Source organism: Excalfactoria chinensis, chromosome 2 (genome assembly GCF_039878825.1).
Source record: "Excalfactoria chinensis isolate bCotChi1 chromosome 2, bCotChi1.hap2, whole genome shotgun sequence".
Classification (NCBI taxonomy): domain Eukaryota; kingdom Metazoa; phylum Chordata; class Aves; order Galliformes; family Phasianidae; genus Excalfactoria; species Excalfactoria chinensis.
This window is the reverse complement of record NC_092826.1, coordinates 105060381-105086806: the sequence shown is the minus strand read 5'-3', so window position 1 is coordinate 105086806 and position 26426 is coordinate 105060381. Positions and strand designations below refer to the sequence as shown.

The 26426-nt window shown below is 39.0% G+C and overlaps 1 protein-coding gene across 2 annotated transcripts; it reads right to left on the bottom strand.

Annotated features, from left to right (window-relative positions):
- Positions 1-243: 243 nt before the first annotated feature.
- On the bottom strand, positions 244-25348 carry SP4 (Sp4 transcription factor). 2 transcript variants are annotated; one of them, XM_072329614.1, is made up of 6 exons: positions 25122-25348; positions 24408-24508; positions 22383-23940; positions 5352-5580; positions 4937-5136; positions 244-3874 (listed from the first exon to the last, which is right to left on the bottom strand). In XM_072329614.1, exons 1-6 carry the CDS (start codon positions 25126-25128, stop codon positions 3627-3629), a joined length of 2343 nt encoding a protein of 780 aa, XP_072185715.1. In that variant the 5' UTR covers positions 25129-25348; the 3' UTR covers positions 244-3626. The 2 variants fall into 2 exon arrangements, with proteins under 2 accessions (XP_072185715.1, XP_072185716.1); XM_072329615.1 differs by lacking the exons at positions 24408-24508; positions 25122-25348 and adding an exon at positions 24573-24598.
- Positions 25349-26426: the final 1078 nt, after the last annotated feature.

The window sequence follows — 26426 nt, the reverse complement described above, 5'->3', positions numbered from 1 at the left end:
GAACAAACCCAACTGAATCCACGCCGAGCTGGAATCTGCTGTTTTATTTCCCTGCTAGGAGCCCGCCAGTTGGGAAATGCTGACCATCAAGCATGGGTCTTAATTATCCAAATCCAGATGCTGCTGCCAACCTTTCCCCATGGAGAAGCATTTGCTTTCTGGTGCTCTCGATGAACAGATTATCATTCAGACATAACTCACTGCTGCTTTATAAGTAATTAAATGAAGAAACCTTTTAAACTCAAGGGAATTTTAATAGGTTACTTGCAAAACGTTATTGCAGGCAACAACTTGTACATGATTTTAGTTCCAAACCCACCAAAAAAATCATACAAATCAGCATTGTAAAAGTGTCAAATTAATGCCTTACAGGCTTTGCTGGCAGAATTAAGTTCTAAATTCTAGATGTGGGGAAATGTTAACTCTTCTCATTTTTTTCCTTTTCCATGTTTTTTCTTAGAAAAATTTACAAGTGAAATATTACTACAAAACTTTTTATAAGGAATTTTTGAAAAACATTTACATTTTTTTTTGTTTTGTTTTGTTTTTTAACCATCAACTATTTTTTCTTGTTTCAAAATCATTATGTAGATTTAACACCCTATGCTGCACATCAATTCTTGCGGGATGACAATTCAGTGACATGCATTAAAAAAAACAAACAAACAAAAAAACACCACAAGGCATTAAAATGAAGACTTAAATACAAATATTGTTGCAGTAAAACAGTTATAAAATTGAAAAATAGGACCTAAACATCATGCTTACCTAACTTTGACAAATTAACTTTTTTTCTCCTAGATTACACACTTTTATTACTGCTCTCATGAAAGAATGTGATAAATAATGACTTAACACCAATTTCTAATGTAATCGGCAACACATACACAAATCTAACCAAATAAATCATATTGTAAGAAAAAAACTATCCTAACACCGGAGTTCTACCATGGTAAATACACTTTGCACTGATAATTACAACAAAGCAAAATTTTTAACGGTGGCAAAGGGAATGAACAGTGAAATGCCATTAAACAAGATACAACTGCACATCTGTGCCCTATTACTTACAACAGCTATATCCCACCGAGTCAAATAAGGGACACTGACATTTACGATCCTTTTAAGATAGAAAAGTGGATTCAGAATGCTTTGCAGAACAGACCGTCAAAATGCTTCTAATTCCAGTGGTAAAATGTGCACCTGCTAACACAAGTTAACGTACTTTAGATACTCGGAAGCCAACTAGAGTTAGGTTTTGATACTTCTAGATTAGGGATTCGTCGTCAATTCAAAAGGACTTCAGTTTCCTATCAGCATACGTAAGTATGCGTGGAAAAATTATATGTGAAATGGTTGTGTAGAATGGTCGTAACTTCGGTTTACAAAAATCGTTAACCTCTAGGAAACATGGTAACAACATTAGGAAAGCTCTTCTTTGCATAAAGAAACGTATAGCACTGATTGTGAAGCATAATGATAAAATATATATTTGACATTTCATTTCCTATATCATAAAATTAACAGTTAATACTACCTAATGTTCATCTGTATTAAATGTAACATCTAATTGAGTCTGATGTTTTGAGCCCAGATACATCAGTTAAGAGTACTTTAAATAAAATATACAAAAAAATGTACAAAACCCAACTAAAATTTAAAGACTGTTACAAGTCTACAAAAGCTTTAAGAAACTTGAAATTTATAACCACAGTGTAAAATTGTTTTTCTTTAATCTCAAAGCTTTTTTTTTTTTCTTTTTTTTTTTTTTCTTTTTCTTTTTTTAATGTAAACTGAAAGTATAAATACCCTCAGTTAATATTTTGCTACAAAGGGCTGGCCTAAAGTGTACACAGTGTAAACAACGATTGGTACTCCTCTTGCTTCAAAAATACGCAAAACACCACAAGATTGATTAAGTATTCAGATGAGAAGTATAAGCTTTGTGAGAGAATGCAAAGGGTATCTGTTATGTGTCTCAAACCAACAGCTACCGAACACATTCTTTCTTCTTTAATTTGCAGGAAAAACCAAGAAAAATCTTATCTTTCTTACACTGTACTTCCTTTTGTTACGTTAAAATATTTTGGCATACCTTTTTTTTTTTTTTTTTTTTTTCTTTTTTTTTTAAATACTGGTCATGAGTATTATCACCAAATGTCTGTATGTGTAAAATGTTACATTTATGACTATGGGAAATAATTCAAAATCCTGAGTATGAAATATTTGGCCATCTTTCCTCCCTTTACATGCGGGGGTTTTCACATACGAATTGCAGATTTCTGTTGCTGTTGCTTTCCATTTCCTCTATATTCCTACTGATCTGATTCATCTGAAAATACGAAGAAACCTTTCACATCAAAAGCCATGTAATAAAGTGATAACTGTATTCCCCTTTCTCTGTTTTGTTTTATGTTTGGAGTCTCAACATAAGACTTGATAGGTAACAGGTATTTATTACCAGCCCAAGAAAGAAGAGAAAATAAAGACAGTAGCATTCAGGGGAAAGGAGAGAAAATGTTTACTTGTGCCTTTTTTTTGGTTAAAATGTGGTAATTAATTCTTCTCTTTGGCTATTAAGTCAAAGCATAAAGAACTCAGCACATTAACCACAAGAAAATAGCTAGTATCGCAGAAAGGAGATACTGGAGAGTGATTCACAACACTCATGGAGACAATTCTCTGATTATTTCCATGAATTGTAACAAAATTAAAACATTTAAATATTGAGTATTTATTATTTGTTACCTATGAGTTAGAAACAAGACCACTGATAGTTTAAAATATGAAATACTCAAAAATTGACCCAAAAGTTGCCATATTCATTCTTCCTCCTACATAAAGACACCATTAGTTTTGTAAAATCTTATGTTAACCTCTTTCTACGGTTTCGTTTTTTCCTACTGTATACACTAATTCTACATAATCTTAGCTCTCCAAAGAAAGAGAGGAATTAGAACTCACTGATTGTCATTTATACGCACTACTACAATGTAGTGGTCAAAATAAATCTGAGGTCCACCTCAGATCCACTTCACAGCACGTATCATCCAGCTGCTAGTTGAGTAACTCCAAAACTTGAGAAAAGACGGCCAAAATAAACTAACACATACTGTGGACTGAGCAAAAACCTAAACTATTTCCCCTTCAGTCTATATTCAGTTTTGCTGTGCTTTATGGGAAAAGGATGTTATGAAAATATTACAAATTCATATTAAAAACAAAGTACCTTCATAAAATGATATTAATCCTAGTCACGGTCCACCCTGTTTTACATTGATATTATCTGATTTTACAAACACATCAACATACAATGCCAAAATAGAAGGGAAAAGTTCATTTAAAATCATTACATGATATACAGACTTATAACTAAAAAAAGTACAGTATGGAAATAATATTTCCCCATCCGTTTATCCAGTACATCAATTTGCGCTGTTTGTATTTTTGAAATTTTGCCTTGTTGCACCAATGTACACTTTCCATGCTGACCCTCCAACCTGGAACACTTACAGAAGTCAAGACTGAAAACACAATTTCCTTCTCTGTAATCCACTTTACACTTCCATTTCCTGAAAGGCATGTAAACTTAAGTGCAGCACTAGGCGTCCATATAGATTATCCTTTCAGAATTCTTCCATGTTTGTTGAAACATTAGGGGTTGCTGGGTTTGAATCTTGAGAAATGGCAGCAACAGTGACAATTCTTGGAGAACCAAGCACCTCAGTAACTGAAGAGTCCAGTTCTCCTGAGGTAACAATAGCAAGGGCTGTTCCACCACCCTTCTTGTTCTGATGAGTTTTGACATGTTTCGATAGATGGTCACTTCGCATAAACCTTTTAGAGCATTCTGGGCACTCAAATCTCTTTTCACCTTTTTTAAAGAAGAACAAAACCAAAACGTTAGCAAAAGAGAGCATAGAATAATTTCTGTTCGACCATTTCAATCAGACCCTTCTCTATAGAACATTTGAAATATCTTTCAAAGGATACATCATCATCTTCTCTACTTACTTGATTCTCAGGTCTTTTCAGATTTTGGCAAGCCATTCTTCACTATCAAAACATTCTTAACCAACACTTGCTATGCTCTAAATACATAGTGAGTAGTTTGAAATTCAGATCACAAGAGAATTTGCCTCACCTTCCATAAATCTGACAGACTAAGTAATGCTACTTGATAGCATTAAACAAAAATACATACTTCTACTTAGATTATAATGATGTGAATGTAATTTGGACACAAATTTGAATCCCAGAGTTCCATGACTCTGACTTATAAAAATGTATAAAATCAAACTTGAGAGAAAAATTCACCATACTAACAAGGGCTGACAGTGTTTGAATATCATCAGGTTTCCTCTGAGCGCAATCTTCTGCAGCTGCAAGTTTGAGTGGATTAAAAAAAAAAAACCCACAAAAAGAACCTTTATTGAGGGCTTAAAATATGAATGCTAATAACATCCTTAATTTCTAAAAGGTCTGCCTTTCTAATCTGAACTGTTAGGAGAGCTTCCTTTATCATCATCTGAAATATCAAGGAAACTTCCCAAAAACATCAAATCTGATACATGAACTAGATTAACAAGTTTCTTAAGGATTGATCTAATCCAAGTGAAGAAAACAAGACCCAGGTCTATGTTCAACCCAAGAAGATCTGTCAAATTTTCATTGGGTGTAACCAACATATATCAGCTATCTGCACTGAAAAGGTAATATTTTTTTCTAGACTAGGAAATTTCAGAAGATTATTTTACTTATTTGATTTCTTGGGCAGTTTGCACTGGTGAAAACTGAAGCCTACCATTTTGAGCTGCTTTATTTATATTTAAAAGTATTTTTCAGAGACCCTAATGAGGTCTTTGATATCGCTGTTTAACCATGGCCTCTATGATCCAGACACAAGGTATTACATACATAGAGAAGGCCAACCAACCTGTGTGGGTTCTTCTATGCCTTTGCAACTCATCACTCCTTGTAAATCGCTTGCCACAAAAAACCCAGTTGCATATAAATGGTCTTTCACCAGTATGCCAACGCAGATGTGCCCGAAGATGAGATGTCTTGCCATAAACTTTACCACATCCTTCAATATGGCAGATATGTTGTTTCTTTTTTCCTGGCTCATTGCTGCTTCTAAAAAGATCAAATATAAACAGATAAGTAATTTTATTCCAAAACACTACTAACTGTTGTAGAAAATTACTTCATGATGATAGTTATAATCCCTTGTCTAAAAAGGAGTATATAAACATACTTCACAGTAGAGAGCACTAAAAAAGTATACAAGCAAATTAAAAGGCGAAATGACATTAAGTGTGACAAGATACATTAATAACATTTATACATACCTTCCTTCTCCCTCTCTGCAATTAGGACACGAGCAGGCAACTCTTCTTGTTCTCTTGCCAGGTTGTGCTTCCTGGTCAGAAGCTTGTTGAGCTTGTTGCAGCTGCACTTGTGTTATCTGATCAGGACTAACAGCACCAATTCCTGCATTAGCAATGCCACCTACCGCTACAGTAACAGGGGCTATGGTAGCCTGCTGCACTTTCACTCCATCCTGTCCTTGCTGTTGACCTGTAAAATGAAAAAGATTCTACATTTTCTCAGCCATTTCAGTAAGTGCACAAATTAACCTCATATATCTTACAGAAAAGAAAATCCACTTATAGCTAAGGGAAGCCACAAAACAAAAGAAAAATGGCTGGATTTAATGCAAGTACTACCAGAGGGTGTAGCTGCTAGCTTAGATTGTCCTGTTTAACATAATTTGTTATAACAGTACAAGGTTACAAAACGCTGAACAATATTAAGAAACGTGAACAAGTTTAACAAGTGCTCTTTTTCTCCCCTCAAAAGCTCAGATGAAAAAACAAAATCTTAGAAGCACTGTTAAATCTATTTGCCTTAGAAAACACATCTACATTCAGAAAACCAAAAGTAGCTCAATCTGAAAGTAGCTTTATGATATATAAAGAACTGTTTCTTCTCCTACAAACTCTAGGAGAATTACTACTGTGAAAGTTCCTATTTGGTTCAGAGAAAAAGAAATGTTATAGGACTAGACTTGAACAAGCTAGCATAGCAGAGCTTGTTTTGTTTTGCAGAAGGAAGTACATTTTTAAGAAGCCTGCTGAATGAGCTTGAATGAATTAAATGGAATTAAGACTGACTTGATGAATTAACAATTCAGTTTCATTGCAGAAGCTTATTGATCTCATCGGCTTTCTCAGTCAAAGACATGCAGGTTGATTGTCTTGATCTACAAGCAAAATAAAGAGTACTCTCACATAGCTAAGAAATGAAGTTTCTTGAGCCACAGGTTACTGTACATTTTCTTAAGCAGTGTGATAAGATCTAGGAAAATAATTTAACATAATCTGACACAGATATATGACTTCCAGTTGCAGTACGACAACACCAAATGCCAGTTCTGCCAGTAAGAGGAATGGGACAAAAGTATATTAATATGCTGCTATTTTCAAAACTTCATTGTCTTCATACAAATGGGAAATAAGAAGAAACAATTTACTGATAGAGTGTAAAAAGCCCGAATTCTTAAAATAACAGCATTCCAAGACCTGAAACTCTGCAGTATTGAAGCACTAACTTAAAACTCTGAAATCCTTTAGAGACAATGGGACTCAGTGTATTCATTTGAGTAACCCAACTTACTTCTCGGGAATCTGTAACAGAAGTCATCCATGAGGACAAGACTGAGAAGAATGTTCTTCCTGAAGTCTAAATTGTCTATCTACCAAGTCAGTCCATATACAATGCAGAACAGAATAACAGCTACTTTAGTCATGTAACTGCTAACATAACAGCCATAAATTAAAGCTAAATAAACAACATTCAGACTGCTTCAGAAAGCAGTCCTTGAGGGAGAACGTGGCAGGTTAAGGAGAACATTGAGGTATAAATGCAAATAGTAATATTTAGCACTTGTGTCTGTCAGTGGCATAACAGGATACAAGAGTTTCTGAACATAGTGTTAGTCCAGGGGTGATACCTTGTCATGCTGCTAGGTTGCTGCAGCGTTGACTGAGTGCTATGAACAGCTGAAATCAAAGAAAGCTGACTGTTTTTGTTGTATCTAAACACTTATCTTAATGTATTCGTGTGATTGCTTGCATTAGAAACCAGCTGTAGTTCTCAGTTAGACAAAGGTAAATAAATTAAGAGGGTACTGGTTTCACTTGAAGTCTTTTGCAGAGCATGAACTTCTCTTGGTGTGCTGAAGAGATCCAAGTTGCAAACTTTAATCCACAGGGCCAACACTACAGTAGATGTCAGTCTAGTGATGGTCACCACAAAAGCTGAAGATACGTATTGTGGCCTCCGTTATTGTTCTCACTAACGGGTGTGCTTTCAAGCACATTAAGTTATTCTTTGTCATCAGATTCTGTTAAAGGGATGACTCCACCCATATCAAAGTGTTACTTGACAAAAGGAGGCCTGCAACCTAACCATTTTCTCTCATTTTTCCCTCTGAGTTTTTTAAATTGATACTGAAATTTCAGTGCAACATTTCCCGGGTTGCCAGGCTTTTCCAGTACAGTTTGAACCATGGCACAGGGTTTCTTTTTAAAAACTTTTTAGCTTCACGACTAGTTCTAAAATGAGGAGAATCTAACACACAATTCTTTCTGGATCTGAACAACCTGAATTTATGAGAAAGCCTGCCTGGTATTTCTAAAAATCTTATTTGTTTCACTGATTTGATGCAAATCAACTTTCAGCCTAAACCAAAAGACAAGCAGCCACACAAGGGTCTTCTGACATCTCTTCATAACATTCAGCACAACAGCTGACATACTTTCCTGATCCTGAACCTTCCTCCATCTTTGCTGTTTGCTCTACAGTGAATACTTGCATGGTCCGTGTGAGGACTACCTTGAACAACTCTATACACCCTACAGCCATAATCTATTCATTAAGCATGATTTAGCAATACATCTCAGGAGCAGCTGTTCACAATAACTGTAAAGGCAACAGCAGAAAACACAAAACAGAAAATGACAAAAATAAGGTTGCTGGGCAAACAATTACATTTTCCATATTGCTTCAGTTAAAGAGTAATTAAATGACTTCTCTTTAGATGTTCTTAACAAAGTTGCTATATTTTCTAATGTAAATGTTGATTTTCTTCTCTAGATTAAGCTCTTGGAGTTACCTTAAACTTCTGTCCATTGTACTCTACATACTAAGATCAGTACAGAAGTTTCTGAAACACTCAAAATACCACACAGTCATATTTGAAGAACCGGACCATAGTACTCAATGAACAAATCTCCACTTTATGAGGCAAAAGAATAACTGGGCAAAGCACAGTTACATAATAAATATATATATCCCTGCAAAGAAAACACCTAGAAGTTCAATATTGTAATTCCTGCACCCAAACAAGCTAGCACAATAGCAGCAAACAGGAAAGAAAGAAAGAAATGCATCTGTTTTTCTTCTGTATTTAAAAATCTCAACAGTAAAATAAGTAGACTATTGATGAACTGAAATAGTTTTCTCTTTCGAAGAAAAATTAGATATCTTCACCCCCCTCCAAGAAAAAAACCAACACCACCAGAAAAGCCCACCAAAAGCAATTAGAACATGCTCTTGTCTAGATCTCAAAGTGACATCACTGTAGTCTTAAGTGGTAGAGGGTTTTGATTTTTCTAAACTACATTCCAGGTTCCACTAATGGAACACCAAAGGCTTTGACTTTTACAACATTTAAACTTAAGGGAAGAAAAAAGGATACACAGCATTTAAAAAAATATTGGAAATGAAAGTCACTTGAGACCACGAGACTGACCAAAACAATGAGTTCTGGAACTCCTGGAAACAAGAAATTTTCAAGAACTTAAACCCGAAGAACAGAAGACAAATATTAGCACTGCTTTGCTAGAGGAGAATATCAAAGTTTTTGCAGTAATGAGCTATGGTAAAAGCTGCAGCAATCATCAGACATGGAGTAGGTTTACTAGGCCCCAACACTGCAATCTACTCTAGGGAATCTACCATAACAGGGGGGTAGGACTATATATATGCTCTCCAGAGGTCCCTCACAATGCCCACAACTCTGTGATCCCGTATAAGCAAAGCTTCTACTGTCCCTCGAGATAAAACAGAACTTATACACACCACAGTACAAACTATGGAATGGTACCAGAGCAGGTAACCAGATGAAGTGAACTAAAACGTGGTGAATGTACCGTCGCAATTTTTCTACTCATCCCAATGAAAAAAGGCTTTACAATTTGGAAAAGAATGGTAAATGTACATGAGAAATTTGTTTTTGTTTTTTTTTTTAAATCAAGCTTATTGAAAAAAAAACTGTTGATATGAATTGGCTATTAGCCTACAAAAACAAAATTGAGGCACCTTCTAGGAAAAATACATATATATGTGTAAGGAGTTTTGAATAGATGACTTGGTTACAAATTAGCTTTTTAAAAAGTAAGTAAATAAAACTCTGCTCATTTTAAAAAACAGGTAGTTGAGATAATTATACACATGGGAACAGAACAACGCAGTCAGTCTATATGACTCGCCAGTAGGCAGAAAAACATCACTTAAAAACTTTTAAAAATTCAGCTAAAATTTTGAAATCTCTTAACATTATTTCCTTCTGACTTACTCCAAACCACAAGGCTCAGTATCACTGTACTTACCATTCATAATCAAGCCTTGCAGTAAAAAAGCTCTCGTGTTTCAACACAGATTTCAGAAAGTCGTCTAAACAAACTGTTACATAAAGGAACAAAGTCACACTTCACTTCATCTGTGTTATTACAGATGAGTTGTCAAAGTAGGCACTGCACATTTATACTTGCTTGTAGAAGACAGCTTTTCATAAAATTCCTGTGACTTTTTTTAATGGTGATTTTTCTGAAGCTGTGAAACGCTCCTGATCAACAAAATCACCAAACTTGTGTAAGGTTGAACTTTACTGTACATGTTGTCAGGTCACAACTTGAGGTTACTACAATATGCTGCCATATATTATAACACTGACATCACTTACTTCATTTTATTTTGTTTCTTTTGGATAGTATTCACTGTATTCTGTCGTGTGGTCAAACAAAACAAAGCAACCTGATACAATATTTATGTTGAAAATCAGGTGCAGTTGATATCCAAATTCTTGTTAGAATTTTTCCCATTAAAACATTGTACATATGATTATGACTGAAAGTAAGAACATTATAGACATTTTTTTGACTTCACAACTAGAAAAACCTACATGATTTTAGTCACTAGCCTTGAACATTCAAGCAGTTAATAACCAGTATCACAAAACACACAGGATCACATATTCTTCAGCATCACTTCTTCAGCTTTCAAAGCTGACTTGCAAAATAAGAGCTCAAATAACACAACTTGGATGACAAGGAAAGCTAATGCATTCTATCTAAGAAATGATTTCTAAAGGGTGATTTACAACTGAAGATCATTGTCACTAGGCTTGGTCATCCATCACAAGTCAAAAGAAATTTCCTTTTATTACACATTGTACACACATTCCTATCACTGTTCTTGTTCACTTGTAGTAGTAAGTGCAAAAGCCTTTTCTTTGAGACAAGTAGGATAGAAGGGGAAAACTTCAACTTTGATGATCCGCAGAAACCTTAGAAAACAGATCTTGGAAGGAAGAGAAATTTAAGACTAAGGGGACTTCTAGTTTCTGGTACTCAGTTCCGCATAACAATTTGCATAGAGTTCCTGTTGCTGCTGTGCAGCCAGTTATTATTCTACATTTAAAGTGATGGCAGTATTAATGACAGTAGTGCGAACCTTACAGCACAATCTGAGAGACACTTAGCAAAATGTAACAAGAGTCAGACTGATTACTGTTACAAAAACAAACAACAACAACAACAAAACTCAAAACACTGTTTAACTGCATAGCTTAGAAATGAAGAAGATAGCGAGTGATTTTTATAACTCAATGCATTTTACTACAGGACAACTAAAATAAAGTTAATGACAGGCTGCTTTGGAGCTGACACATCAACTCATCCATTAAAACATTTGCCAAGACAAAGCAGTGGGAGAAAGAGGGCTCATTTCCTCTTCTCCCCTGCACATCCCAACTGCAGTCTGTGCAATATTTCACAGTTAATCTTTCCCCCCCCCAACATTGCCTACTAGAAAGGTTTTGAGTTGAAGAATGAAATGAAAATCATGTCTCTAAATTAAACGTGAGACGGTGAGTCATTAAGTTAATAAATCAAATAGTGACAGAGAGACAACAGTGACTTTCAGTATTGACACAGAAGACAATGTTATTTGGTATTACTAAAACAGTATGCAGATAATGCTGCCTCATCTTTTGCCTTGAAGAAGTGATTTATAAAGTTTTGACAAAGAAATTATGCATGATGCATTGTATTTACCAGGAGAGAAACTGGACAAGTGTTGATGCAAAGGACCCACATGATCTTTAGAGTAGAGCAGTATGGAGAAAAAGGAATTGGATTCAACCGACTACTTTAAGAAATGTGGACTATCACAGCACATTGTGGTCAGACGTTACAGGAGCACATGCAAATTCCAATACAAACTGAAGCACTGAACAGACATCTTTCTTTTCTGCTTCCTACAGAGACAGTGCAACAAGTTTCTATCTTTTGCCTGTTGTCTGATTGGACAATATTCATACAAACTTGGCATCTTCTCTATGGAACCTTTTCATCCCACATCAAATGGAATAGTATACTCAAAAATTAATGATGAGCATCAGATTAAGCTTAGCTTCTATGAAAAATACCACTTAAAACTATGAGTATTAAGACAGAAGATAAAAGTCTGTCAGTTTTCAGTGCTTAAAGAATATTAAGTGTTTTTCTTTTTGTACAAGAATCATATTCATAGAATCATAGAATCACCCAGGTTGGAAAAGACCTCCGTGATTATCCTGTCTGACCATCCACCTACCACTGACGTTTCCTCACAAAACTGGCAACACAAAGACAACATAGTACTTAACAAGTTTCACGAAGGTACTTTAATAACTGAAAAACTGTTAGGCTTCTCACAAGTGCATTAGCACAGCCTGAAGTCACCTCAGTATTTTCAAACAGAAGAAAAAGTTTCACTAGGATTACTTTTAATTTAACAGAAAACCTATTTCATCTTTATTACCCTTAAACAGCTAAGAGCTATGTCAAATACAACACAGAATGACCTATACAGAAACGATGTAAGAAAATAAATATGGAGCTGCATTTGCACAAAACTTGGTATTGTACAACCAAGTAGAGTTTTCAGTAAAAGCAAGGTAAGAACTCTGGCTGTTCTGGATTGCTGCTGTGTTTTTAATAGGCCTCGACAGGAAAGAAAACATGCTCTATTTACAATAAAGGAGCTGGAATCAGAAAAAATATCTTCTTATCCTACTGCTAAAGTTTGCGAAAAACTTATTTTCCTTTCTATTGAAAAAAACACCAATAGTCAAATAAAAAAGCGTATTTAGAATAAATACTCAAGAACATTTCTCTGCAGATGGAAACTAGTAACATCCAACTACCAACAGTGCTGCACAACGTCAGGTGAGATGCATGGAAACTAATAATAGATACAAGAAACACAGCCCTTAAAGTTTACTTTTAATGAAAATCTCTCTCTATTCCACCACAGCATCCCAATTCCCAGATTATCCTACAGCTCATGGCCACAAAAGAACTTAACTCAATCCTTTCCTGCATCTCTTCCCCTTTACTTTGAAATGAATAGCAAAAGGACAAAAGAGAAGCTTGCTGTCAGTCTCTACCATCTGACTAAAAGAACTCAATAACTGACTAACTGTAACAATAAAGAAGCTACACACCCATCCTACACAGTTCTGCCATATGGAAATCAAAATACTGTTTTCTGGAATTTCTCAGAAGTCTGTTTTTAGCACCTTGATTCCACTTCTGAATATTATGATGCAAATAGCAACAGTCTAATCTTAAAAGGACAGAAGGAGGCTGACGAGGGAAAAAACAAAAGCAAAACAAAAAAACAAGTTAAAGTTTCGGTATCCCGTCCTTTCTGTTTCTTTGTTGTTGCTTTTTTTTTTTCTTTTAACTATAGTTTAGCTAGTTAACATTTTATGTTTTCCTGTCCATGCCAGACTAGAAGATTCATTAATGTCCATGAAATAAACATTCTGGTCACATGCAATGCTATCTTTATATTGATCAAGATAAAAAATATTTGTGCCTCTATGCACAACAGGCATTGGTAAACAGGTACATATGTGGAAAGTGGAAAATCCTTTCAACAGAAATGAAGTTAGCTGACTTTAAGCTAGGCTAACTCAGACAGTATTGGATAATCTGTTCAGAAAAAAAAAAACACAACATTGGCAATAAAGACCAGTTTGTTTTTTTATACTGTCACCTTTAGGCTCTATCAGGCAAGGACCAAGAGAGCTACATCTTAAGAGCCATGTAAATCTATGAAAGAGGCCTTTGAAAGTTCTGCCAGTACTTCTGTCACATTGTTACCCTGTAAAAGTGACTCTTACTATCTCTTTCTTTCTGATACAGAACAAACTGAAGAGCTTGATGTTTTACACAGTTTCTTCCACCAATCACAAAAACATGTCAACCAAGGCCCATACCTTCTTGGGTTCAGTATTTTGTTCAAGGGAAAATTGGTCACATCAACACCTGAAACCACTCAATTAATTAAAGTCAGACTAGTCCCTAACACGCATGCCAAGCCGTTTCCCACAGGATATTAAGCAGCCATTTTCTTTTTTATAAGAGAATGACACTTAGTCTCCCAATCTATCAAGACTAACAACGCGTGCTGGAATAACAATGGCTTACCAATGACCAGCTGATCAGTGTACAGCGCTGCGAGCAACCATCAGCAGTAATAAACACACCTAACCCCATTCTTAAGAAAAAAACATTAAATCATACCCCACACAATCATAAGCAGATGCCGCAATGCTGTTTCAGCAAAAGATTATGGATGTCCAGAGCTTCTGCTCTGGTGAAAGTTTCATCAGAAGAGCAAAACAACCAAAAAAATGACATTTCATATGTAGTTCTGACTACTATGCTATAGTATATTAATAAGTTTAACTAAATTAAAATTAGTGACCATTGAAAAGTTTAGTTGTTTTTCCGTAATAATACAGTTTATACTTGAAATTAACACTGCCTCAAAACATGCTGTCCCACTACATAATACAGTTAGATTTTAAGTAATCATCATTAACATCCGCCATTTTAAATATACTGAAATAATATGAAGCAATTTCTCACATCTACCACAATGAGAATCTTGTGAAGCTAAGTACTTCTCAACTTTGTAACAATGCACATTGCAGTGAGGAAGCTATTAATATCAGATTTTTAATATATATTTTTTTCTTCTCTCCTGTCTTCTTTCTCTATCCTTTATATGGCTGTAACAAATGAACAAGTAGGTTGGCTTAGTATGGGTTCAAAAGTATCTTAAAACAAAATGGATTAAATACTAACAATCTGATGAACTTGTGAAGTACGCATGTAATTGTGTGCTTGCTTGATAGTTTCTGAATAAGAAAATTCAGCTACTTATTTTCTTGCTGTATATATCGTCGTTTCTGACAACAGGGTATAAGAGAGGTAAGGCAAGAACTGGTAACTAGTAACATTTTTGTAGGAATATAAAATAGGGAAATAGTTTTAATAACTTTTCTTCGAAAAGCTTAAGAACTAGAACCTAATTCTAGAAGATGACAGCACAGAAATAGCTCTTTAGAAACTTATTTCACCCTGCAGTTATGAGCAAAGCAAGTATTTTAAATACCTCCCCTTCCTGCTTTCCCTGGAAGCAGCAATGAAGTTACACCTTGCTACTCACAGATAAGGCATAAGTGTTCTCTTACAGAGGCATTTTTACTATACTATTCTCCATTTAGCTGAATAGGAAGATCGTGCACTCATGCATAAAGTTCACAACAGCATATCAATACTTTATTTTTAAACTACCATTGCTAGTGACAGCAAACGTTCAAGTAGGCAAAGTTTATTGTAAAACTGTTTCTACCACTATTTTCAACTTCAGTTTAAGAAAATCCAACAAAGCAATTTAGTCATTAGAAGACTAAATGTTTCTAATTACCCTGAAGCATTTGAAAAGAACACCAGTACTAGAACATTTAGAACACTGTGGGTCTGCAACATTCTCAGCTGAAGGCAACCTGAGAACAGATGCAAGTGACCTTTTATGACTTTGGAAGAAGTACAGTAAGTTTTGATACTCTTCCCAACTACATCCCCAGAGCCAAGAAACATTAAAAAATTGCAAAAGCTAAGCAGAACTCCTGCATTTCTTCTGCCTTTGTCGAAAACAGATCAGTTCTTCTCACTTATCTTTCTTACTGAAGATTCCATAGTTTTGCAGCCCGTGTTTCTTTCAAGGTGTTTGCCACAGTGAGCATCCAGAGAAACACTGGATGTTGTTCTGAAAACCTCATGCAATCACCATCCATTAGCTCCTTTGATTTTCACACTGGGTAATTACATATGCCAGTTTGCTTCTATATAACATGGCTATTTTAAACCCTTTTCATGTTGTCACTGCCTATGGCTACCCCTCCTTGCTTAGCAACTCACTATGTTATGACTCTATACATACTCACTGTCACACTAATATGAGCATGGAGATCCACTGATTACATTTTCATTAAGTGAAAGTACATTTTCAGATTTAATACTCCAGGACTTTAGGCTAAACCGTTTCCCTTCCTTGGTAACTAACATAAATGAATGAGATAACAGAAGACTGAGTAGTACAAAGGATCATTTAAGTCCGCGTAATAGAAGAGTTTGAGAACACAAAATAAAAGGTGTTTTACACAGCAATTAAGTCAGTGTATTTATTGCAGAAAAGTAACGAACGCGTAAAAAAAAATTATATGGACTAAAAAAAAAAAAAAAGGATAAGTTCATAGAAGAAAAATAATACATCAAAGATCAAGTGTAATAAGTAGCACTTTTGGCTCATGAAGATGTGAGAATCAAATCACTTGTGAGTGGGAAGAATATATGGAAAAAGTGATTACTTTTGTATGTAATCAACATCAGACATAATGAGAAACTAAATACTTAATTAGAAACACCTTTGACTCACAGTCATTAAGTTACATGCATTTACTCTTACATAGTTTTTTCCTATTTGAAACATTTTACTACACTCTTTAAACTCTCTTGCAAAGTCTGAACCAGAATGATGATAATACATAAACAATCTCTTCTGTTTCTGAACAGCAAGTCTGAATTAGTGACTCACACAAGAAGAGTCAATAAAGAAGGAAAGTTAAGACAAAGCACAAGATGGATGCAGACAAATCTAAGAAATACAAGACAGGATGAGAACAGAGATGCTGGTAAATTGTGTAACTACTAAAGTTGGTCAAGAAGAAAGGAAAAGAAGCCTTAGAAATTCACATTATTAAACAGTGTGAAAGCAAAGGATGAGGCTCATAACATTTTTTCCAATGTCCTAATGAGAACACTTGGTATTGACCACACATTGTCATTAACAACTGTTTTAGAATCCATGGCATATTCTTATAGAAGCCTCTTAAAACTGCCTAGTTGCAGTAGTGCCAGGCAGCAAACCCTTCCACTGAACACAAGTCATTCCTCCATTTTGTCCTGATGAATGAACTACCAAATCCCCATAATTCAGGCCACACCACCATCCATCTTAAAATGACTTGGACTTAAATTGCAAGGTGGTGGGATCTGGTGACTCATCTTTAAAGCAACTAACAAAGCTGTAACTGTAATGTTTTTAAAACAAAAACAACTTAGTAAGAAAAGCTGAAATAATTTTGTTATATGATATTTAAGAAACGTAATTAAGATAAATGCAAATTTGATCTATTATTTTTTCCCCCTAAGAAATTAAGCTATTCTCTAAAGCCATTGTTTATACCAGTAGGAAAGGATCCATATACTCCTACTGCCAGCAAAAACAATGAACAAGTTCAAAAGTAGCTTGAAACCTCTTCTGAAGGCCCCAGTATAAGAACAGGCAGAACACAAAACCCTTACAGACAAAACATGAATTGTCATCAATTCCTTACAGTAAAACAGGTCTTAATAAAACTGGATGTTTTATTTCACCCCATATTAATCAGCATCCACAAATACTCACATTCCATGTTACTGTTAGTACAAATATACTCCAAGATCAATGTGTTGAGGGATAAAGTAAATTAGCTCATCAAAAGGAAACAGCTTTATGAACTACTCTTCTTAGAACCATCTAGTACTAAAACAAATCACTTTCATCAATTAACACATTTGACAAATAGAAGGAACTGAAAATAAGCTTTAAAAAGGCAAAGGCTACTTTATTTTAAAAGGTGGGGAGAATCTTTTAAACTTGCATCTACACTTATCACAGCATAAGCTTTGAAAAAAGGCAGGAGAATTGTCTATTACCTGCATGAACCCAAGCTCATCCAGGTCAAACTCAGAAAGTCACTAGCTATTTTACTTCTGATTAACACCACAGACTTCCCATTCCACGGGGAATCGTGTATAACATAACATGAACTCACATAGAACAGAAAGATGCAGTTTACTTTGTACAGAACTAATATTAATCTCGTAGCGAGGCAGGTGTTTATAGATCCCTGCATGTTCAAGTGATCACAGCTGCATTTAGGTTTGATTAACTCTTAACTAAATCATTGTTCACACATCTTGTTTTAAAGCTCTAATATTTAGTTTCTGTGTCTTCCTCATCCAACTTCCTCCCCCTGCTGCCCTCTATTTTTAATTCTTCTTTTGAATGTCACTTTCTACATTTTATTTTCCTGTAAAACTTCACAGAATCCTTGGGTGGTGTAGACAGGAAGTTACATCTGAAAGTCACTTGGTTCAATGTCACTGCTCGCTCAAGCAAGGCCACTCTACAGCTTTATTGTTTCATTTATTACTGAAACAAATATGGAAAGGTACTTAAATTACCATTTTGTAAAATTAATTTGGAAAACCAATGTTCATAGAACAGAAATACGGCACAAATAAGAGAATAGTTATTTCAGACACGTACTTATTGTTGTTTTACTATTATTTTTATCTCCTGAAACTCAGCTGGTTGAATCAATTTGGTTTGCTCAGAGGACAGAGAAACATCTTTTTTTTTTCTCCTAATAAAGCTAGAGCACCTGAATCAATGGATGGATTGAATTCTTCACAATCTCTTCCCTGACACTTTCTGGACATCCTCCGTACTGCTCATTTCTAACACCTACTTTCACTGCTCCTTTGTAGCAAATGATCCACTTCTGGAAAGTTCAATTAACGTACAAAAGAGTTGACATTGACAAGCTCAGATGCTGCAGAAAAGAAAATGGAAATATCAATCCACAGATGTTAACTGAGCAGTTTATTTTTTAGAAGGCTCTCTGCAATAACAATAGAATAAACTTCAAATTAAAAATACAAAACAACTACAAAAAAAATGAATCTGAGGCAGCTAATAACCCTGAACAAGACAGCTTATTCTTTACAATTGGCAAGAAGTTTAGACTTTAGCATGTTTAAAGAATCACAGAATCATTTGTGTTGGAAGGGAACTTTAAAGGTCATCCAGTCCAATGAACAGAGACACCCACAGATAGATCATATTGCTCAGTGCCTTGTCCAGCCTGACCTTGAATGTCTCCAAGGATGGGGCATCCACCACCTCCCTGTGCAACCTGTTCCACTGCTTAAGTACCCTTACTGTAAAAAGCTTTTTTACTTGCAACCAATCCAAATCTCTTTTAGTTTGAAACCATTTTCCCCTGTAGTATCACAACAGATCATACTAAAGACCCTTCCTCCTTCAGATACTGACAGGCTGCAGTCAGGTCTCCCCAGAGCCTTCTCCAAGCTGAACAGTCCCAGCTCTCTAAGCTTGTCCTCAAAGGAGAGCTCTTCTTTGGATGCACTCCAAAAGGTTTATGTCTCTCCTGTACTGAGGACTCCACATCTGGACACAGTACTCCAGCTGAGGTCTCACCACTGCAGAACAGAGGGTCCTGTATTCATTGGATTGCACAAAATCTGCCATTAAAACAGTCAGAGGCAATTCAGATGGCTTCCCGCACAAGCAGGTAATGCCTCTAGCATTTTAAAGAATTGAGAATCTGGATATTAAAATGAAGAGCCACACAAAAGAAATTTCGAGAGTACTTTTTCTTTCTCTGCTGAAGAGTACTTGGTAGTGGCTGGAGATCTGCTTGGACAATTGCGCCTCTTCTCTTTCTTTTGCCCAGATACAGACCTACTTAGAGAAAGACTAAGGCTTTGACTGCCTTCGTTCACTGGTTTGGACAATGTCTAGCTCCAGTTCTCTCTTCCTTACTTCCTCAGAGACAGCCAATAACCTCTCTTTCCTTCAGAAAGCAAGGAAACCTTTTTGTCCTTAGTTCTAACTGCAAAGCCTTAGTACCAAGCTTGATATTAAGATGATGTTAACTGAAGTTAATTGATCTGAGTGGATTTTATCTCTGCTAAAGGTTTTTTTTTATGGTTACTTGACAAACACAGGCACAGTACCTAATTTTCTATTTCACAACCATTCTTTTCTTGAATACTTGATATAGCAGTAAAACAGATCATACTCTTCACTCTCCTTTCCGTGTCACATTGCTCCAGAAATGGTAAACAGGAAGTTTCACAGGTGAGTACAGATAAATAAAGAAGGAAATTATAACTTAAAGTTCTTTATTAGAACCTCAGTTCTTGGGATGGAGAAATAGAACCTCAGATAAAGAGAAAATATTGGCAGATTCACAGCTGCTGGCATAAAAGTGCCACAGAAGTAGCTAACCTGGGTTAGTAAGGAATTCAGCGGTCATACAGTTTAAGTTCAGTTGACACACAAACCGTGTATGACTAAGGCTTCACTTCCCTACGATTACACTTGATTCATTCTCCTCCCTTCATTCTCAGTAACAAAACTAAATCATCACAAAATAAAATGAATAATAAAATGACTGGGGTTAGGAGGGACTTTGGAGATCATATAGCTCTAATCCCCCTGATGTGGGCAGGGTTGCTGCTATCTAGAATCAGACTGTCCAACTTGGCCTTGAACACCTCCAGAGATGGAGCATCCATAGTTTCTCTGGGCAGCCTTTACTTTACTTACGGTGCTTTACTACCTCTGAGTAAAGAATGTCTCTTAATGTCTAACCTAAACCTGCCTTCTTTGAGCTTAACACTGTTCCCCCTTGTCAATCTCAGACCACGTACAAGGGCTGCTCCAAAAACAACACCTCGTATTTATTATATTGGTCCATGACATCAGAGGTGGATACTGGTAGTATGACAGTAGAGACTGAGCCTTCCCTTCAATATTCCATTACATTTTGTTGACGTACAACAGATGGCAGCAGAAGGGCAGTCTGACAGAATGGCATCTGACATGGAAGTGCACGTGAAGCAAAAGCAAAATTATGACTGATGCTTGCTGGACAGCTATAGCCACCAAACAGTGAAAGTGAGCACAGTGAGGTGGTGGGTGGTGCTTTTCAGCAGTGGTGACAGCAACAGAAGGCCATTTCCATTGGCACATATCATTTCTATGAGTGGTATGCAAGCTCCTGTCCATCACCGGCAGAAATGCAGAGCTAATGGTGGTGATTATTTTGAAAAATAATGTTTTGTAGGTCAAATTGTATTATTGTACTTTATCTGTTAGGTTCCATTGACATAAATAGGAGGCATTACTTTCAGAGCAACGAACGTAAAAAGTTGCTCTTCAAATCCATTCTCCAGAAGACATCACACACAATCAGAGGTGCAGTCAAGGTAACCAAGATGATACCTAGAATACCTTGTTTGAATAGCTACAGTTGTAACCAATTAGTAAGCAAAGAAGAAAAAAACAAACAACTAAGAGCATATAAGAAGATTTCTTTTGTGCCACCCCCCAGCCTGCTTCCAAAGCAAGCCTTCCATTCCTCTAAACCCTTCTTACTTTCAGCCAACCAGCACTTTCCCATCAAGAACTATTTTCCAAGTCGAAGTGTTCTGCAGGATTTTGTAGAAGTTGGTCAGCTCCTGTGAGCTGAAATTTCTTCTTGAAGCATTACAGCCAAACACAAGGTCAAGCTTTTAATCCTCATACCCCAGATTAATGTTTCTAAAACATTCCTTAAGTCAACCAAGTTTAACGCATCCAAGTTTAACGCATCCATCTCTTAGTATTTCAACATATCATTAAGTGTTAAAGAGCACCATAACTGACAAAATTCTTCCAACAGCAAATTTCTTGTTATCAGTGTACGTTTAGTCTCCTCAGAAGTACTTCAACCAAAGGGCACAACCATTTCCTTTGCTCATGTCATAGCATATGATTATAGAAAAAAAAATAGATTAAGAGTCAATATGATACCACATTATTCACACAGATGGGACACTAGAAGCTTTTCCTTATAGTTTCATAATATAACTGATTGTAGTTGGGTTGCTGACAGACAAAAAATAAGTTTATTAAAACTAATAAAATAGAAGACTTCTTCTCATATGAAATAAAACCGAGTTCCTGTAAGGAGTGTACAAACTGACAAAGAGTGACCCTAAATTGGAAGTCTGGAAATTTTACATATAGAGTTGCCCTCACGGGTCACTAAAGTGACTTAGTTATAAAGCTCTACACAAAGTTCTCCGTTCCAGCCCAGAAATTTTTCATAGTTCCCTACCCCCCAAGATTAGGCCAACATAACTAAATAGGTATTTCAGAATACTTATCAGAAGTTCATCATCAAGTATCAATATACAGTTACAAGGTTTTTGTTTTTTAAAACAAAGATTAAGTCACTGGAATGACATGTAAGCACACACCTCATTCCATTCAATCTCTTTATAAAACTCAAACTTTCGAGAGAACAACTGTAGGAGTTAGTAGAGAATACAATGAAATTCACTATAAACGTACACCATGACGCAGGATTTCCCTCAGTGTCATTCTCCTCATCCTATATCCCCCATGTACAGAAAATAGTATTGCTGGAAAAACTTTGCATTGCTAGTTTTAGATAATTTTTTTTTAAATGCAATATCTCTCAAGTCTCACGTTCCCTCCCAAAGACAATAAGTTTCTTTATAAACTATCCTTAAATGATCATTTCCTCTGTCTTAGCAAGACAGTTGATAGAAACAGCTCAGTGTTTAGAAGTGCAAGCTATTTTAAAATCCGAATCTCAGTGCTAAAGTCAGAGATTTCAAGTCTATGACCACCACTACTACTACTACAAAAAGCCCATAGAAAGTATTAAAAACTGTCTAGCTTTCTCACCACGGTAACAGAACCAACCCAAACACTTCAAAAACACACCAACAAAACCAACCAACCCAACACTTTGTCAGACCACTTACCTGCAACACTGGTAATGGTAACTGGAACTCCTTGAACTTGAACACCTGCAGCACCCAGATTGGCAACACTTACTGTTTGAAGATTAGGTACTGAAGCAAGCTGGGCAGCATTCAGAGTGATTGGGGTACCGGCAACAGCCACTGGAGCAATTTGGGCAATGGTTGTACCACCACTTGAAGACACAGGGGTAATGGTGAGTTGCTGGGGTAACCCAGCGTTCTGAACTTGAAGATTTGAAAGGCTTTGCAGATTCTGAACCTGTACAGTCTGCCAACTGATCTGCCCTGATGGTGTTAAAGTTGGAGCCCGGATGAGCACCTGAGTTGGACTTACTGCCTGCAGCTGAACGTTCTGCAAAGACTGCTGCTGAATGGTCTGTATAGTTTGCCCTGACTGGAGCTGAAATGACTGTGGAGGAATGGCCTGTATAATTTGCTGCTGTGGCTGCTGAATCTGTATCTGCTGTAGAATAGGCTGACCTACAATCTGTACCTGCTGAAGGGAACCTGACTGATCCTGAACATTCTGTAATCCATTTGACTGAAGCTGACTGGAGCTTTGGGCTTCAGAGTCTGTCGCAGTTGTTTGAGATTCTTCCGTTGGCTGCTCTGAACTGCCGCCTGCTGTGCTTGTGTACTGGCCCGTTTCTGCAGAGCTTACTAAAGTGTCACTGCTGGTCAGAGATGTTGAAGCAGTAGTTGTAGAAGTGGATGATGAAGAAGGAGAGTCTGGCATTGAGCTAACAGAAGCAGAAGTAACCGGTGTAGATGCAAGCTGACTTCCATTGGAAACTCCACCCTCTGTAGACTGGCCAACTTGACCTGACCCTCCACCAGCTGCCATGTTGTTTATCACAGGCAACGCTAGGGTTACTCCACCAATGTTTATAGGTAAAGTTGTCACAACCTGCGCCTGAGCACCAGGAATGGTTTGCAATTGCAGCGGTATGGAGACACCAGGCCTGATTTGGACTGGGACTGTCTGATTTGCTAGGTTTTGAGCAATAATATTCCCCGAAGCTGTCCTATTTGAAGCCGTGAGGATAGCTTGATTATTTCCCGCAGGAATGAGCTGAATTTGACCCTGTATATCTTGTAGACCAGTAGCATTTGCAGGATTAATTTGAATTTGTTGACCTTCTGTTGTCTGAATCTGTGGTATCACTTGATATTGGACACTACCACTTGGATTTTGTACTTGAATGACCTGAAATTGTCCAGGGGTTGTTGCAGAAGAATTGCCCGATTTGGATTTTGTAGGAGATGCACTTCCATTGTTACTGCTGGAGGGACTTGGTGCGCTCGAGGCAACGGAAGATCCCTGTTGAGCAACATTATTGTCCTTTGAAGCAGAAGGAGACGCAGCAACAAGCTGCCAAGAGTTTCCAGCAAGCTGAGTTGTTACTAATTCTAACTGTTGTGGCTGATTTTGAAGCTGCACCAAACCTTGATTTGGATCTATAATAATCTGCTGCTGTCCAGTTGCTTGATTCTCACCAGGAGTTCCTATTTTGCTGCAAGTGGCTGCTAGCAAAGCGAGAGGTGAAGGCTGAGAATCCTATCCAGAGAGAGAGAGAAAACAGAACAGATTCAGGAGAAGAGCATGAGCGTTAACCATCAGAAGTAAGCATCAAGATTTACACAGGAAGCAGACAAAAACATGCTTCTGCATAGAGACCAACAATACAGCTCTGAATAGGGAAGTATACGTTTCTGTAAATAATCATACAAGCCAGTGGTGATCAATGAGTATGTGACAACCAGGACCTCTACCACTTGCTCAATCCAGTCTTTTTTCCTAAAATAAAGGCAAATTTTGCAAGGACCTCTATGACATGGAAAGCAGCTGATCACCATATAACATAGTCAAAAAGCACGTCCAGACAGTAAAAATACTGCACTCCAACGATGAGGTTTCACTCAACCCAAAGAAAGATGCCCTCAGCAGGGAATGCTGTTAGCTGAACACTTCATTTTTAATGCTAATAGTTTGCGCACTTCCCAATTTGGGAGTGCGTGCTTTACCTGTGAGCCTCCAGTTTTCCCTTTTTTATTATTATTGTTGTTATTCTCTGCCTCGGGAGATTTCTCTCCCTCTGTGGGCATAGTTTCCTCCTTCTTTTGATCTGCAAAAATATCAAGTGTAACAGGTTAATTATTCACCTTCATTTATACAATAACAAAACCTACAAGCGTATCCTTTTTGGTTCCCAGCTTCTCGCCCGTATCTCTCTGTAAAAACAACGGCGCAAACCATTATTACAAAAGAACCGAGTCCTAAGAAACGTGGTTTGAAACCCAACCCATGGGGGCTGGAGAGTTAACACCCAGAAAGGGGAGGTTTGGTTTCCTCTCCCGGAGACAGCAAGAGAAAACCACCCACAACCCTCCTCCTCCTCCTGCCCCCTGAAGCATCGGCCACTGAGTGGCCGTCGATGCTTCAGGGGGCAGGAGGAGGGCTGTGCATGGGAAGGAAGGAGGGAGGCAAAGAGAAATGAAAGAGGGAGGGATGTGCACGGGAGGGAGGGCTGCGAAGAAAGGGGGAACGGAGGAGGGCGGCACGGCGGGAGGAGGAGAAGAAAGGGGGCGCGGGAGGAAGGGCGGGGTGAGCGGGGGGGGACCCGGGGAAGAAACGGGGGGACGCGGGAGGGCGGGATGGAGGGGATGGAGGGTGGAGGGAGGAGCGGAGGGAGGGCGGGAGGGGTGTGCTCGGGAGGGAGGAGGGAGGGGGTTACATACCGCTCATCCCGCATTAATGCCCCGCTGAGGCGCCGCTCTAGGGGGGAGGAGAAGGAGGAGGAGGAGGCGGAGGGTGGGGTGGGGGTAGCGGGGAGAAGGCCGGTCGCAGCCGGAGCGGGGAGGAGCGGGACGGCCTATTTTTCCACGAATGGCCGCCGCTGGGCTGTGGCGTAGCTCCTCTCTCTCCGCCCGCCGCCGCCACCGGCCTCAGCCCCGCCGCTTTGAGTGACAGCCGCGGGCCGGCGGCCGCCGCCGGGGGGAGGGAGCGCGGCGGCGGGGCGGGGCCCGCCGGGGCCCAACCGCCGCCCACTGAGGAGGAAACCGAGCCCCGCCGCCGGCCCCCGGCCGCCCCTCGCGCTCTCTCCGCCTCAGCGCGGCTCCCCACGCCGGAGGCTGAGGAGGCGGGGCGGGGGCGGGACGCGAGCCGGGCCCGGCGGGCAGCAGGACAGCACAAGGGCGGCCTCGGCCTCCTCCTCCTCCTCCCGCTCGTCCCCGGGCCGCGCGGCAGGGGGCGGGGCTGCGCGGCGCGCGCGCTCGTGCAGCGCTTGACAGCGCGAATGGGGGGGGGGGGCGAGGGAGGCGGGAGGGGGGCGGGGCCTGCGGCACCGAGGGGCGGGGCGAGACGGAGACCTCGCCGCCGGGCCGCTCGAGCGCCGAAGGAAGGGGGAGCCAATCCAGCGAGGCGGTGGGCGGGGCCGCGCGCCGCACCGACCAATCGGGTGGTGCATGCCCGCCTCGCGCGCTCCTAACTGACAGCACGCGGGAAGCTCCGGCGCGGTTCTCGCTGTGGCGGGGGCTCCGCCTTCCACGCTGGCCCCTCTCCTCCAAGAGAACTCTGCGGTTTCCGTAGGGAAGCCGAGGTCCGCTCCCCCTCCCCTTCTTTGTACCGGCTGGTACAAAGCGAGGTCGCGCTCGCCAGGCGTATCGCTCAGGGGAATGGCGGGCACGGATCCCTCCACCTGCCGCGGATATTTCCCACGGCCGGTGGCGAGGGGGCGGGAGCGAGCTGCCTCCCCATTGGTTCAGCTGCGGCGCGGGGCGCGCGCGGCACGCCGGGATATGTAGTCCTGGGTGAGGGGCTGAGGGGCCACCGGGTGGTGGGGACGCATGCGCAAAACGGCAGGTGTTCTTAGGCGCCCGGCTGCGTTGGGGGCCTAGGCCGGGCGGCGTGGGAGAGGGAGGGGATGGCTGCGGCGGGATGGGCTGATCGGCGTCACAATAAAAACGTTAATTATGGTTGTGCTTTTGTTTTCCTCGGTAGGGTTTCCCCCAGTTCACCGCGGCATTCCCCACTTTCCCATGGTT

Excerpts from the sequence above, each read along its gene's own strand:
- SP4 (XM_072329614.1), bottom strand. Across the intron at positions 23,941-24,407 it reads GGAAAACTGGAGGCTCACAG|GATTCTCAGCCTTCACCTCT; the intron begins GTAAAGCACGCA and ends CTCTCTGGATAG. Across the intron at positions 5,137-5,351 it reads TGCAGAGAGGGAGAAGGAAG|AAGCAGCAATGAGCCAGGAA; the intron begins GTATGTATAAAT and ends TGATCTTTTTAG.